The 16,728-nt window shown below is 40.4% G+C and overlaps 1 protein-coding gene across 1 annotated transcript in view; it reads left to right on the top strand.

Moving 5' to 3' along the window:
• The first annotated feature begins 6,212 nt into the window (after window positions 1–6,212).
• The window catches only part of NPHP3 (nephrocystin 3), a 35,051-nt gene continuing 24,535 nt past the window's right edge, over window positions 6,213–16,728 (top strand). Inside the window, exons 1-7 of the mRNA XM_007936926.2 lie at window positions 6,213–6,605; window positions 8,269–8,394; window positions 9,348–9,498; window positions 11,053–11,205; window positions 12,120–12,253; window positions 14,244–14,404; window positions 15,203–15,359. Coding sequence (XP_007935117.1) covers window positions 6,213–6,605; window positions 8,269–8,394; window positions 9,348–9,498; window positions 11,053–11,205; window positions 12,120–12,253; window positions 14,244–14,404; window positions 15,203–15,359 — 1,275 coding nt within the window. The remainder of the gene's footprint in view (window positions 6,606–8,268; window positions 8,395–9,347; window positions 9,499–11,052; window positions 11,206–12,119; window positions 12,254–14,243; window positions 14,405–15,202; window positions 15,360–16,728) is intronic.

Below are 16,728 nucleotides of genomic sequence, written 5' to 3'. Positions count from 1 at the left end.
CACCCACACACTCAATGGTAATACATCCCTAAAGCAATAAACCATGGGACACCAGAGGACCAACATTCAAACTGAGGAAATGCAGGACAAACAGGAGTGCATAATTATGAAGGGCACAGGGGAAGTGTGGCAGGGTAGGGAGGGGAGAAGATTGGGTTAGGGTTGGACATGGCGAATGGGGAATGAAACTAAATGTACGTGTGTTTCTGAATGCAAAACAAGCTCTTAAAATAAAAAAATAAATAAAAAAAGAAACAAACAAAAAAAAAGACTATAGTCTTTGACATAAAAAATGTGTGCATTATACAGGAGCACGGATAAACGTATTTATCATATACTTAACAAAACCCACTGCAGCTCTTTAAAAAGCATGGCCTTCTGTGAATCCATGTATATACTTAATCCAAGGTGAAACAGCCTGGAGCAACCCTATCTTTAGAGAACACACTTCATGAGAAATAGACATGGCATATTTAAAATATTCTTACCCAATCCCCCTGACCATTGCGTCTCTTTGTGTTGCCTTTGTTTCACTCTTGTACCTACCTAGGCATTAAACTCCTCCCCTTTACCAATTCATGAAAAAAAAATTCTAGTCGCAGCAAGCTTTTTGTAAGTTTGTGAATTTACTGAAGATGTAGGCACTTTGAAGAGGCATAGTGCACAACATTCTATGTCTCTCTAATCTCTTTCCCTTCTCCTTTTTCCATTTTCCTCAATCTCCCCTCCTTCCCTGTTGAAATTTAGTATTCTCCTGTATCAGTTAGGATAGGCTAGCTGGTTTGTTGTTGTTATATGCCATCGAATCGCCCCGGACTTATAGTGACCCCTCCTTGGGTTTCCGAGGCAATATCCCTACAGAAGTAGGACTGCCCAACCTTCCTTCCAAGGAGTGGCTAGTGGGTTTGAACCGCCAGCCTTCTGGTTAGCAGTCAAGTGCCTTAAGCACTATGCTACCAGAGCTCCTAGGCTAGCTGGGCTGCAGTGAAAAACAATCTCTAGACCAATAGCTGAATACAAACATTTACATAGGAATGAGCCCTTCTTTGATACACTCTGAGAGTACCTATAGAGATAATCTAAGTTTTACATATATAGCTTTTACACCATGGATAGTTATTCAGATACTGAAAATATTATAACATGCCAAAGTGAACATTATAGCTCCCTAAAAGGGGCAGTTAACTTTAAACCCATGAAACCTACTGTCACTGAGTCAAATTTGACTCATAGAAACTCTATAGTACAGAATAGGGCTACCCCACAGGGTCTCCAAGGCTATAAATGTTTAGGGACACAGACTGCCTCACCTTTCTCCCATGGAGCATCTGGTAGGTTTGAACTGCCAACCTTTCGGTTAGCAGCCAGATGCTTTAACCACTGCCCTGCCAAAGCTCTTCTAGCTCACTTTACTTTGGAAGAATTCTCACCTTCCACATGGAAGACCCAGGTTCAATCCTGGACAATGCCCCTCATAAAGCCACCACCCATCTGTCAGGGGGAGCTTTTGTGTTGTTGTGATGTTTAATAGGTTTCAGGAGCATTTCCTAAGACAGACTGAAAAGTCTGGTGATCTGCTTCTGAAAATCAGCCAGTGAAAAAACTCTTATGATCACATCGGCCCAACCCTGTTGTGCATGGGGTTACCATGAGCTGGGAGCCAACTTGGTAGCAGTTAACAACAATGGTTCCTAAACTAGTATTTCCTTCTGAATCACTCAGAGACTTCTAAAAATTCAGATGCTGGGCCCCACCCACAGATATTTTGATTTAATAAGTCTGATAAGGAGCTCTGGTAGCACAGTACCTAAGGCACTTGACTGCTAACCAGAAGGCTGGTGGTTCAAACCCACCAGCCACTCCTCGGAAGGAAGGTTGGGCATTCCTACTTCCGTAGTGATACTGCCTCGGAAACCCAAGGAGGGGTCACTATGAGTCAGGGCCGACTCGATGGCAAATAACACCACCAACAACAGGTCTGATGAAGAGTCTAGGGCTCAACTTTTAACAAGCTCCCAGGTAATTCCAAAAATCAGTCAAGTTTGAGAACTAGCCCTCTAGCTCAAGGTCAGAAAACTACAGCTCCCAAGCCAAATCTGACTCCCTGCCAATTTTTCTAAATAAAGTTTTATTGGAAAGCAGTCATGTTCCTTTATTTATGTATTGTCTATAGCTGATTCATGCTACAATGGCAGAGCTGAGTAGCTGCAACACAGACCATATGACTTGCAAAGACTAAAATATTTACTATCTCATCCATTAAGGAAAAAGTTTCCCAAACCTGCTCTTGTCTGTCATAACTAATTCTCAGAATCATGTTATTACTTGTGATAAGGACTAAGTAAAGCAATAATGGATTATCACTACTAAAATGAACCCCTTGACTAAATTCTCCACAGTCTTCATCTTCATATGAGAAACATGATACATATACCAAAAAACCAAACTCACTGCTGTCAAGTTGGTCCGACTCATAGCGACCCATTCTTGGGTTTCTGACATGGTATCTCTTTGGAAGTAGATTCCCCAGTCTTCAAATTACCAGCCAAATTAATTTTTTTCTTGAGTTATCCTGACCCCTAGTGGTAGAGGTGTTAAATCACAAATGATTAATCAAATTAGGTTGTCCCTAACTGTTAATTAATTCCTGAAATTAGAGTCATATTTATAGATTCTGTTGCAAGGGACTTTAGAAATCAGAGTTCACTTGGTAGAATGGAGCTAAATGAAACAGGCTGGGAGAAGGTTGGAGATTTTGAGAACTAGAATCCCTTCCTTCTCTGAAGAGTTCTTTTCTCTTCAAAGGCTTTTACTGGGGGTAGCATTTCCAACTAGATAGGTTGTTTCTGGGAGCTCTGGTAGCATAGTGCCTAAGGCACTTGACTGCTAACCAGAAGGCTGGTGGTTCAAATCCGCCAGCCACTGCTCGGAAGGAAGATGGGGCAATCTACTTCCGTAGTGATACTGCCTCAGAAACCCAAGGAGGGGTAGCTATGAGTCGGGTCCGGCTCGATGGCACATAACAACAACAGGTTGTTTCTATCAAGGTGATAAATTTTCTCAGGGACGTTATACCCATTTGTGATGCAATGTCTATGTCTAAAATTGAAATACAGGACTATGGATATGATCGAAAGCACTATGCTGAAGAGTAATGAAAGGGAAGAAGGCTTGATGAGGACGTTGGATGCATCCATTATAGCAGTGCAAACTAGCCAAGATGAGTACCAAGGGGAACAGCACACATGTTGGTAATAATGAAAAGGCAGAGGATTACACCATCGGTTTTCAATTTTTATTACAGACTAAAGCTCTCTGGGGAGCTTTGAAAAAATAGTGATGGTCAGGTTCCCGTCCCTGGAGATTGTGATTTAATTGGTCTGGGGTAAGGCCCAAAACTCTTAGAGTTCTCCCACCCAACACCCACTGGCACAGAGTTGATTCCAACTCATAATGCCACTATAGGACAGAGTAGAACTTCCCTCATAGGGTTTCCAAGGCTGTAAATCTTTACAGAAGCAAACTGCCTCATCTTTCTACCATATAGCAGCTGGTAAGTTTGAAACACTGACCTTTTGGTTGGCAACCAAATGCTTTAACCACAGTACCACCATATAGCTCTTTACAGAGTTTCAGGTGAGTCTAATGTGTAACATAGATTAAAAATCACTGTCACTGAACAATTTGTAAGAAATTGTTGAATGAGAACCTAAACTCTGGGTAAACCTTTACTGAAAACACTGTATATATACATACATACATACATACATGTTATACAATATGTATATATAAATATATGTGTGTGTATATGTATATACATATGTAAAAGTAAAAGAAAGTCCTTGGGGGGGGGCACAAAGGGTTATGTGCTTGGCTACTAAGTAAAAGATTGGGGTTTGAGTCCATCCAGAGGTGCCTCAGAAGAAAATCCTGGCAATCTACTTCCAAAAGATCATAGCCACTGAAAACCCTATGGAGTGCAGTTCTCCTGACACACATGGGCTCACCATAAGTCACAGATGACTCGACAGCAACTGGCTTTAAATGGGAGAGTTCTAAGGTACTGAGATGGTGAAAATGTTTCCATGTTATCTCAGGCAAGTACCTGAAGAATTTAGTATGTAAACCCCTGGAATTTGGAGAACATAAAGGCTTGCTGTCTGACTCCTTCCTAAAAACAACATAATGGGTAAGAGGAAAGATGACTAGCCACTTTGATGCAGGTAGTGGAGAGGATGTCTCCAAGCTAGAATTAAACAGCATTCCCAGAGTTCTTTGGGGCTAAGAGTGGGTAATTCCTATTATAGTGGAAGCTGTGATGAACGACCCAGGGCCCCCTTCAGGATTTACTCCACCAGCAACCAGAATTGCTGCCAGCATGCAGCCGTTAGCTGACATCCACTACAGGGACTGTCTCTGCTGAAGACACCCAATGACTGGTCAATGTGGCTGTATAAAGGCCCAATCCACTCATCCCAACTAAGGGCAATGCAGGGCCATCCTAGCTTCAGAACTCCCTGTAGGATTGGCTGAGGCTTCCTGGGAGACTGCATCGCAGCCAACTTCTCCCTCTGCCCAATATTGCTTCTTTCCCTTCCTTTCCATAAGTATTGATCCCAAGGGCACTCCCTAATAAACATCTTGCACCGTTACCTCCATCTTAGAGTCTACTTCCCAGGAAACATAACCTACAGCACTTGTGGATTAGATGCGGGCCCAACAGGCAAGTGAACCAGCATAGAATATTTTAAATTAGTCCAAGGGATCCTGAAGGGTTGAACAAACATGAACAGAAAGAATGCTTAAAGTGTCACTGGATTTCTTACAGCTGATGAAGAAGTAAGCAACTGCCTTGGTCAAGGTATCCCTGAGTGCTGCAAAGTGCTGGCATGCTGACTAAAAGGGTGGAGGTTCAAATCCACTCAGAGGCACTTCAGAAGATAGGCCTAGTGATCTACTTCTGAAAAATTGGCCACTGAAAATCCTATGTAAAGGATGAATGATGTAATCACAGCATGAATGACGTAATCTATGTCACTAAATTACACATGGACAAATGGTTGAATTGGTGAATGTTTTGTTGTGTGTATCTTTACCACAATTAAAAAGAAAACCCGGTGACAACCATAGTTCTATTCTTATACACATGGGGTTGCCACAAGTTAGAATCCACTTGATGGCAACTGGTAGCCCTAGTCAAAGAAACTAAAGACAAAATATCAACAGTAATGGAAGCAGGGGTGTCTTTGAGGAACTGAAAAAAGTGTCTATGGAAGAAAGGGTCAGCTTTAACCACTTACCAAGTCCACAAAGTACAACATCCAGCTCACCAGTCAGTCAAATAAAATCTTTCCTACTTCCTTTTCTCTCCCTTATGTCAAACCTGAAAAGGTTAGAAACCCAAGTTAACAGGCACACAAGAAGGGTAAGAGAGAAGATGCCATCCCACCCTTTCCCTGAGTGACTGTTTTAAGTCCAGAACAGTATCATTACCCCCGCCCCCATCTCTTTTTCACTTTTCCTATCACCTAAAACACCAGTTGGAATTGACTAGACAGCAACTGGCTGTTTCTTTGCTTTTTGTTTTTTAAATTCCACACTACCCCCAAATTCTACCTTGTCTTTTATTTCGTGAGATGCCCCATAGTTCCTCTGGTGTGCGGTCTCTAGTGTCCCCCATTGCAACATGTCAGAAAATCTGAACTTGTAGCACTAAGGAGTGTTCTGGATGGTGGTATATAGACTGAAAAGGTCTTCCGTAGCCGGTACTGTGTCTCGCTTGTCATTACAGCCACATGCATACTAAGAGGCACATGGTGAAAGCCACATAATAGGCACTCAATAAATTCCTCAGATTTTCAACTTCTGGGATCCAGCTTCTGGTTAGAAGCGCCAGGTCAGAAGCAGCCGTGGCAGCAGAGACAGCTGCAGCGGAGATACAGGGGACTAGACCTTTCGCGAGGAAGTGCACGCCCGCCCGGTAGACTCTGGCGGGACAGCAGCAGAGGAGAGCCGCTGAGCCCGCGCGCCCGCCAAGCCAGGCCACGTCCCTTCAGGTCCCAAGTGGCCGCGGCGCCGCTGGCCCACATTCCTTATGCCCTCCCCGCCCCGCCCCGCCCCTCTCGCCCCGCCCCGCGCCTCTCGCCCCGCCCCGCGCGAGGGGTACCGCCCCTCCTGGTACCCAGAGGGCCAGTGGAAGCGCCTCGCGGGCAATGGGGACTGCCTCGTCTCTCGTGAGCCCTGCGGGTGGGGAGGTGATCGAGGACACGTACGGGGCGGGCGGCGGCGAGGCCTGCGAGATCCCGGTGGAGGTGAAGCCCAAGGCCCGCCTGCTGCGCAACTCTTTCCGCCGGGGCGCCGGGGCGGCAGCAGGGGCCGGGCCTGGGTCGCTGTCTCGCGGGGCGGGTGGAGGCGGCCTACTGGGGGCCAGCTTCAAGTCCACCGGCTCGTCGGTGCCCGAGCTGGAGTACGCGGCGGCCGAGTACGAGCGGCTGAAGAAGGAGTACGAGATCTTCCGGGTCAGCAAGAACCAGGAGTTGCTGTCCATGGGCCGTCGCGAGGCCAAGCTGGACACGGAGAACAAGAGGCTGCGGGCCGAGCTGCAGGTAACGCTGGCCCCCGGGCCGCCGCGACACCGGGGAAACAGTCCCGGGGCAGCCTGCTCACGGCCGCGCAGCCATCTGGCAGCTCTGCCCGGGTGGATTCGTGACGCCTGATCCGTCCTGCTTCCAGCCTTCCTCCTCCCAAAACCAAGTAGTTTTGAAAGTTGAGCGGAAACTGCTCAGTATTTTAATTTTGGGGGCCTTATTCTTTTGGATTCTAAACTGGATTTTTAAACTCCCTCCCACACCCACGCAGACATTTCTATTTCATTCATTCAGGAACCTTGAAGGCATTAACCCTAAGTTTCCAGAAACACAAATTCCAGTCTCCACGGATCTCCAAAAAATAGGTTCACACTAGGCACAAACAAGCAAAAGACTTTGGGGATGTCTGCTTAAGCAACCCAACCATTCTTTTAGGACTTTTACCCAGATGTTTTACATGCCTCCAAGTGTGACTCTTGTCTTTATAGCTCTTCAAATGGTTTTTACCATCTTAACTATTGTGGTTGAAAATCTTTCGGAGATGCAGTCAAATTCTCTTTAATCTATGTCATTCATGTATTCAAAAAAACAGTTCTTGCATGATTCCATTCAAATAGTATAAACACCAAGAGGTTGCTTTGTGTAAGTAGAGTTCTCAGACTTTGTACCATTGGTTTGGGGCCCTTCTGAGGGTTTTGGGTGGTTTGTTTATTCTTACTATGTGAGAGACTTCTTGTGTCCCTGGACTCATTATGGTAGGAATTGAATAAACCCCTGACTCATTTTTCTAAAAGAAATCCTCATTCTTCTAATCTTGGTGTTCTTCTAGTCAGAGGTTTTGTTTTTTTCTTCATTAGTTGAGTAATTAAGCACTGGTATCTAGGAAGACAGGTATTAGCAGGCTATCTGTTGTCTTGTAAGTTTTTCTGTTGGGCAGTCTTACTACACTTGCCTGTATGAAATGGGTTTGCGCTCTTCAGATACCTGATTTCATGTGTGCCTACCACAACCATAAAGAAAGGACTCAGCCACCTCAGTGCACACTGCGCATTGGAAGTGACTTTGAGATGGCAGGTAGAAAAGCAGGGCAGTAAGAGTTGACAAATGTCACAGCCCCAATTGTACTTTTTTCCAATCCTGATTCTGTATGTAAATTGGTTTGTTTCTACCTCAAGTATCTAGGCATTTGGGGAAAAATAAAATCCTCCTACTTATTTACCTTAATTCAATTAGTCAGACATTTACTGGAGACTGCAGAGTACCGGATACAAAAGGGCTCTGGGGATAGCAAAAGGAGTAAGACATGGTACCCAGAAACACACCATCCCACAGAATTGATTATCCCTCAAAGTAAGACTTATAAATTGTAAGTTTTGTTCTCTTAAAGATAGAAAAAACAGAGGTACAGGGACGTTTAAGAGTCAATGCAGTATTTCAGAGAAAAAATATTAACTTCCCTTGAAAGCTTAATGTTGAAATGTCTTCATTTGCTATATACTTCAAGTGTGTTTACATTTTTTCCATTCTGTGTTTGAGTAAAATGATATGCAGTTCTTGATCATTGGTAAAATACTAAGCAGATTGGTGAAAATTCTAAGATATGTGTAATATATATAAAAGGTAATGTAAACTTGGGAGGAATATTATTTTTGTTAGAAAATAACAAGGTAAATTATTCCAGGCACTTCAAAAAACTTACCAGAAGATACTTCGGGAAAAAGAAAGTGCTTTAGAAGCAAAATATCAAGCAATGGAGAGAGCAGCTACATTTGAACGTGATAGAGATAAAGTTAAAAGGCAATTCAAGGTAAATTTCCTACTTGTTCTTATGTCCAAAATGACAGGTATAAAGATAATCTATTTAGAAAGTTCATATAATGCTGTGAAGAATAAACCTGTTAACTTGTTGCTGTTGAGCTGATTCTAATTCATGGTGACCTTATGTATTACAGAGTAGAACTACTCCATAGGGTTTTCTTGGCTGTAATCTTCTGTAATCTTTATGAAGCAGATCTCCAGGCCATTTCTTCCGTTATACTGTTGAGTGGGTTTCACCTGCTTCCCTTTAGGTTAGTAGTACGATGCAAAATGCTTGCACTACCCCAGGACCTGTGAAGAATAAATAGAAGTAGATCATGTAGGATTTCTGAAACGTACAGAAACTAGAATTCTTTTTACATTTTTGAGTTGGACATGGAAATTTGATAAAGGTATGTTGTTGCTGTTGTTATGTGCCATGGAGTCGGACCCATCTCATAGAGACCCCTCCTTAGGTTTCCAAGGCAGTATCACTACAGAAGTAGATTGCCCAACCTTCCTTCCGAGGAATGGTTCAAATCCACCAGCCTTCTAGTTAGTAGTCAAGTGCCTTAGGCACTACACTACCAGAGCTCCTTGATATAGGCTAGAGATTTTGAAGAAAAGGTAAGTGTTCTGAGAGGAGACATTTCAAAATGTTTAGAGCTGTTTCATTTGGGAAGGCGTTACTGGAATTTAGTGGTAGTAGAGAAATTTGCTAACACTGTGGAGTGCACAAGTCACACACCACAGACACGTATCCTGCTGGGAAATGCAGTGGGTTCCAGTTATGAAATAGTGAGTGAAAGGAAGTGGGATTAGTTATCCCACAAAAGAAGAGATCAAGAAACAGATGAATATGCATTGGTTGTGTAGATGAAAGAGTTTTCCTTTCAAAATTGATGACCTAACCTTTTGACTATGGAAAAAAAAGTTTCAAAATTAAAATTCTTTTCTTTGAAGATATTTAGGGAGACCAAAGAGAATGAAATTCAGGACTTACTGAGGGCCAAGCGAGAGTTGGAGAGCAAACTTCAGAGGCTACAGGCTCAGGGGATCCAAGTATTTGATCCTGGGGAGTCTGATTCAGATGACAACTGTACAGACATTACTGGTAAATTTATTTTCTATTTATAATATTTTGAGCTTTCAGCATAGCTTTAGCGAAATTGTAGAGCCAACTTTGAGTCCTGTTACATTATTTTCACTTATCTGTATTTGCTAGGCGATTGCTTTGAGTGCTGTTAAAAAGTTACTTTTCTCTCCCTCTCTCTCTCTTTCTCTCTTTCAGCTTCTTTTCAACTTCTCCATGAAGTTGTTAGGGGCTGAAAAGTTCCTTCTGTCTGGTTCCTCTGCCTGCCTTAACCCATAGCTTTTCTGTCTCTGGTCTAAGATAGCTGCACCAGTTCCTATCATCTCATCTGCATTTTAGCCAAGAAAGGGAAGAACACATTTCTTTACTTGATGGCTCAACCTTGAAGATACATAGATCACTTCTGCTCAAATCCCATTGGCCAAAACTTTACCCACTGCCATCAAGTGGATTCCAACTTAATAACAACCATATAGGACAGGGTGGAGCTCTGGTGGCACAGTGCCTAAGACATTTGCCTGCTAACCAGAAAGTTGGCAGTTCAAACCCACCAGCTGCTCATGGAAGGAAGATTGGCAATCTACTTCCATGAAGATTTACCAACTTGGTAACCCAATGGAGGGTCACTGTGAGTCAGAATCGACTCGATGGCAGGGAGTTTGGTATGGTTTTAGATAGGACAGGGTAGAATTACTTCATGATGTTTCCAAGGCAATCTTTAAAGAAGCAGACTGCCATATCTTTCTCCTTCAGTGTGACTGAGGGGTTTGAAGTGAAATGAGGCAACTGACAATTCCCTTTTAATTTATGTTTTAGTACCATTAGAGCTTGACCCGCATCCTGGGACAGTTTATTACCAACTTTTGAGGAAAAAATGAAGTGATTGTTACTGGCCAAGAGTGACTAAGAAAACTGCTTTTATGCCCCACATTAATCTCAATGGTTAAAAGGATATACTCTCTGCCACAAAGAACTTAACAGCCTAATGATTACAAATATCAGTCACTAGGAGCTCTGGTAGCATAGGGCCTACGGCACTGGACTGCTAACCAGAAGGCTGGCGGTTCAAACCCACCAGCCACTCCTCAGAAGGAAGGTTAGGCATTCCTACTTCCGTAGTGATACTGCCTCGGAAACCCAAGGAGGGGTCACTATGAATCGGGGCCGACTCGATGGCAAATAACAACAACAACAACAGTATGCTAATAATAATCTACCTTTAAAGTTCTGCCTCTTGAAATTTTATATCAGTATCTGAACTGTGCAGTTAGAAATGGTTTTTATAGTTTTGGGGGAAGGGTTTTATTTCTCTCTTACTGTAATTCCTTTGTTTATTGTATTCTTTCTTATTTTTTTTTTTGTCTTTCACTTTTTAATCCTCTCTTTGAATTTGAGACGATGACCAGAAATATGTTAATCAGAGAAAGTGGCAAAGTACTTTTAAAATCATTAAAGTTTGAATTTTGTTGTACTTGTAATAGTATTTTTTAAAGTAGAGATCTTGTCCAGAGTAAATGGTAAGCTTTTGAACATTGAGTAATTTGATTTTCACAAGATAAAATTCCTTGCTTTTAGCTGCTGGAACCCAGTGTGAATATTGGGCTGGTGGAGCCTTGGGAAGTGAGCCTTCCATAGGGAGCATGATGCAGCTTCAGCAGTCCTTCCGAGGCCCTGAGTTCGCCCATAGTTCTATAGACGTAGAAGGACCCTTTGCAAACGTCAACAGAGGTAATACATTCTATTTTCCAATTACCTTGGCTTCCTGTAGTGACTTTTCATGTACTGTAATCTTGTAGAGGAGGATTGCCATTAACAGTGCATGAGTTTTATGTTCTGGGTGCCTTCCCTTAACACACCTGGCCAGCCTGGTCAACCTGAGCTGCTGGTCAGAATTCTCAGGTGTTTTAGTTCAGCGGCAAAAGTATAACACAGATTAACTGAGAAACAGTAGTTTTAAGTCCTTCCCTCTGCTTCGTTGATGGTGTTGAAGGTTATAGCAGGTTAAGGAACAGGATACAAAAAGCCATGTTAAAAAGGACTGTATTCTTACTATTTTTATATAACAGGGTGTCCATAGTAATTCTAAGATCTAGTTACAATTTCAGACCTAAGAAGTTAGAAGTAGTTCTACGTTTTTCTTAAAACTAAAATTATTTATCTGTTTGCAAAATGAAAATTGTTTTTTTAATGGTGCCTCTAGACTTAGCAAAGTGTATCTTAAAATATTTATTCTTGCTAAATAGCATGCTTTCCTTTAATGTCATTCTTGAACATATTTTGAGAATAATAATGAGATAAAACTCTAGGCCAGCCTGGGAGTATGGTTTCCCCTCGAATAGCAATCAAATAGCAAACTAACTGAAGCTCTCATGTAAAATGGTTCCATGACAATTGACTGGAACCACTGGTACCCAGGGAAGACCACTGGTGACGTTTGTTGTTTCAAGTCTCAGGACAGAATTTGAAGTTAGAACTAATTGACTTCTAATAAGTGATTCTAGAAGCTGTGTCAGTAGTAACATGTGACATCAGATCCATTCTGTGATACCAATGGTATTTTTTTCAGACTCCTTTTGAATCATCCTGTCCAGTGTTCTCTGGTGATTCTTTTCATGAACTTAGGAAATTATTTTTATTTTCAGATGACTGGGATATTGCTGTAGCTAGTTTATTACAAGTTACTCCCCTGTTTTCACATTCTCTATGGAGTAACACTGTCAGGTGTTACCTTATTTATACAGATGAAACCCAGCCTGAAATGGAGCTTTTCCTTAAGGTGAGGATGTTTATAATTTCTGTATTCACTGATATAGAAAACAAGAATACTGTGTTCTATTTTTAATACTACTACATATAACCAAGTAGTTTATTACCAGCTAGATTAAATTTCTTAAAGAACAGGAAACATCTTGGGCTTTTCTTAAGAGAAAAATCTTGTTCAGTATTAGCAGTATATTAAAGAAGGATAGATGCTGTGACTCAAGGATTCTTTGTTGTTGTTGGTTTGGTTTTAACTTTCTGGGAATAAGAAGTCAGGCTCTGAGACAGAAAAAGAAAGTTCTGTTTGTGGAGCGTTTTGAATATCAAATTAAGGTGTTGGACCTTTATGTTTTTGGAATCCTTCATTGCATATTCCACCCTTGTGGAGAGTGCCTGCTTTAATATCTGCTATTTCTATCCTTGAATTTGTTTCAAATGGTGACAAGATTAAATCTTGGCAGGGTTTTTAATATTCCAATGCTGAAATTATTCTCAGTGGAATCAACAAATTATAACAAATTCTAGTGGCTGCCTGTCTTTCTATGGCCAGAACTAAGATTGATATTTATATTTTGGAATGGTTGGAAAACAATTAAAAGAAGAACAATATTTTGTGATGTGAAAATTGTATGAAATTCAAATTTTAGTGTCTATAAATAAAATTTTATTAGAACACAGCCACTCTCATTAATGTATTATTTGTCTGCTTCACATCATACCAGAAAAGTTGTGACAGAGACCAAATAGACAGCAAAGACCTATGCCAAAACAGCCAAGTTGTTAAACTATTATTTTATAAACACATTTGCCATCTGAGCCTTTACAGAAAAAGTTTACCAACCACTGTTCTAAATGAGCTTGAAGTAAACCTATGTGTCACATGCTACACCTATTATAATATCTTCCAGATTGTTCATTAAGGAATTCATTTTGTGATATTACTTAATTCTGATAAAAATAGGAAATATTTTAAAGCCCAACGTTTCCACTCATTGATTGAATACAAGCTAGTCCCAATGACGTTTTCAAGGAATTACTAATTGTTTTGCTTAATAATGATCATCATTACCTAATAACCTAATTTGTTATCAACCAATATATTTTTAATTTCTGTCTTTCTGTTTTAGTATTCTAATATATTAGGATGAATACTTTTTACTGTTTCCATCTATGGATATATTTTTTACTTTTTCAAGTAACAAAACAGAAATAACTCTTAAACTAACAATAAAATAAACAAATGAAGGAAATAGCCTACTACTTTTCTCTGGTTGTTTTAGGCTTTGTTATGAAATAAGTTTTCTGAGTTAGAAAACAGCCAAGTTGTTAAGCTATTATTACGTTTGTTTTATGTTGTTGTTGTTGTGGTTAGGTGCCATCGAGTCAATTCCAGCTCATAGTGACCCATGTATAACAGAACAAGATAATGCCCTATCCTGTACCATCCTCATAATCCTTGCTGTGCTTGAGCCCATCTTTGCAGCCACCTCATCAGTTCATCTCATTGAGGGTCTTCCCCTTTTTCTCTGACATTCCACTTTACTAAGCATGGTTTCTTTCTCCAGGGACTGGTCCCCTCTGACTACACAGCCAAAGTAGGTGAGATAAAGTCTGGCCATTCTCACTTGTAAGGAGCATCCAGCTACACTTCTTCCAGGATAAATTTGTTCATTCTTCTGACAATCCATGATATTTTCAGTATTCTTCACCACACCACAATTCAAAGGCATCAATTCTTCGATCTTCCTTATTCATTGTCCAGCACTCACATGCATATGAGATGATTGAAAATACATTGGCTTGGGTTAGGCACACCTTAGCCTTTTGTTTGTTTTGTAGAAAACGATTTTTCTTCAAGATGTTTTTTCAAATGATTGTATTATTTTAAAATTTGAACTAGAAAATATCTAATGTAGCCTATTCTAAAGTATGCTTTATTTTAAGAGGTATGACACTAACTAGACCTTTTAGTTAAATAAGTTACACTTTTATATATTTTGTTTTAGGACTATTCACCTAAACTTAAAAGAATGTGTGAAACAATGGGATATTTTTTCCACACTGTGTATTTTCCAATAGAAATTTATGATCAATACCTTGCTGTAAGAAAATGGGAAATCGAGAAGAGTTCATTAGTTATTTTATTCATTCATTTAACTATACCAAGGTAAGCTGAAAAAAATATGTACTATATTACAGTTTAAATAGAATTGAGATTGCCTAATGAATTTCAATTCAAACCCACCAGCCACTCCTCGGAAGGAAGGTTGGGCATTCCTACTTCCGTAGTGATACTGCCTCGAAAACCCAAGGAGGGGTCGCTATGAGTCGAGGCCGACTCAATGGCAAATAACAACAACAACAACAATGAATTTCAAAGATAAATTCTAATAGCTTTCTTATAATCAAAAACAGCCTATGGAATTCAATAAATTCTGTAACTCCTCCACACTTAAATAAAATGAAGAATTAAAAGTTCCTTACTGTTAAACTTGTTTAATAGGTCCTATGAGCAATATCATTAATATGTATAGATTATTTTAATCAGGGACTGTCAGACTGTGACTAAACAGGATCCATTCCTGTTTGGTAAATGAAATTCTATTGATACTGTGTTTGTAAATAGAATTATGTTTCTACTTGTTTACAAAGTATCATGAATCTGATTCATTATTCTGAGCCATGTTTAATAGTATTTTGAGATTTTTTTTTAGGTTTAAGGAATAAAACAGTTATGTATACTTGAAAGTTTATTGTATTTACTTTCATTGTATCCTAATGAATGCATTATGTATTAAGACCAAGCTATAAAATAACTGTTTTTGGAAAGCTTTGCTTGTTCTGCAGCTGGGTCTTTTCTGGCCATTAGTCACAATAGTAAATCCCAGTATTGGCACTTAGGTTGATTGACCGACTATTTGGTGCCATGGTGCAGTAACACAAAAAATGCTGGTTTCCAATCTAGCCTTTTATTGGAAGACTGTGAAGAAGCTTTTCTGAAAAACCCTGAAGGAAAGCCACGATTAATTTATCATCGTCTAGAGGATGGGAAAGTCAGTTCTGATTCTGTCCAGCAATTGATTGGTCAAGTTTCTCACCTAAACAAGACCAGCAAAGTCAAGGTAGAATTCAGAGGGCTTTTTGTTTTTAAACTTATATATGAAATTTGATGAGAGAGTAATATCAAAAATAGACTTTTAACAAAAACAAGAATGTTAAAGATATTTTGTATAAATTTATATTTGCCTCCATATGTCTTAAGAACCTAAATAGTAATCAATTCATTCATTCAACAAATAGGTATTGAGCACCTACTATGTTCCAGACACTGTTTTATTGCTTGGATACAAAATGAAGTCATGGAACTTAGATTTGAGTGGGGAGATACAGTAAAGATAATAATAGATATAGAGTATGTTAAAAGGTGGTAAGTCCTATGGAAAAATGATTTAAAAATACAGTAGGATTAGGGAGATGGGAGGTGTGACAGCAGGGGAAAGGGGCAGTTGCTGAATTAAATAGAATGGATAGGAAAGGCCTCATTGAGAAGATGAAGTTAAACAAATTCTTTAAGGAGGAGAAAGAGTTAGTCATGTGGATATCAGGCAAAGGAACATGCTTGGCAGAGAAAGAGCTAAAGCAAAGACCAAGAGGTGGGAGTGAGCCTGGCATGTTTGGGGAGAGGAAGGAAGCCACTATGACTGGAGCACAGTGAGTGAGGGGAGATTAGTAGGAAAGAATATCAGATGGGTAACAGATGGCCTAATGGTAAGGAACCTTGTAGACCATTTTAAGAACTTTGCTTTCACTTGGAATGTGAGAGACCACCATTGGAGAAGATTGAGAGAAGAATGGCAGTATCTGATGAGATCATTGGGCAGTGCTTTCTTAGGCTATTGTGTTGAGAATAGATCATGGTTTTGAGGGCAGTGGGAGAAGGCAGAATCAGGAAGCTCTGCCAGAATGCTATTGCAATCATCCATGTGAGATGCTGGTGGCTTGGTCTGTGGTGGTAGTAAAGGAACTGATGAGAAATGGTTCAGTTCTGGACTAATTTTGACAGTTGAGCCAATAGGATTTCCTAACAGATTAGATATGGGCTATGAAAACAAAAAAAACCAAACTCACTGCCATTGAGTCAATTCTGACTCATAGCAACTCCTCCTTGGGTTTCCGAGGCTGTATCTCTACGGAAGTGGATTGTCCAGTCTTCCTTCCAAGGAGTGGCTGGTGGGTTTGAACCATCAGCCTTCTGGTTAGCAGTCAAATGCCTTAGGCACTATGCCACCAGAGCTCCTATCAAATGGTATAGAAATGAATAAAACAAAATTTGCACATATAGACAAAAAAATGTATACTTTTTATTGCAGCACTGTTCACACAAAAAATCTCATGTAAGTGAATGCCCTGTAAAATATAAAAATACTTACTCCATGTGACTAGTGTATGATCTTGGACAAGTTACTTAACTTGCTTCAGTTTCCTCCTCTG

This window comes from Orycteropus afer, unplaced genomic scaffold (assembly GCF_000298275.1).
Source record: "Orycteropus afer afer isolate SDZICR_OR568_19922 unplaced genomic scaffold, OryAfe1.0 scaffold00003, whole genome shotgun sequence".
NCBI lineage: Eukaryota > Metazoa > Chordata > Mammalia > Tubulidentata > Orycteropodidae > Orycteropus > Orycteropus afer.
Note: the sequence above shows the minus strand (reverse complement) of the source record. Positions and strands in the feature narration are given on the sequence as shown.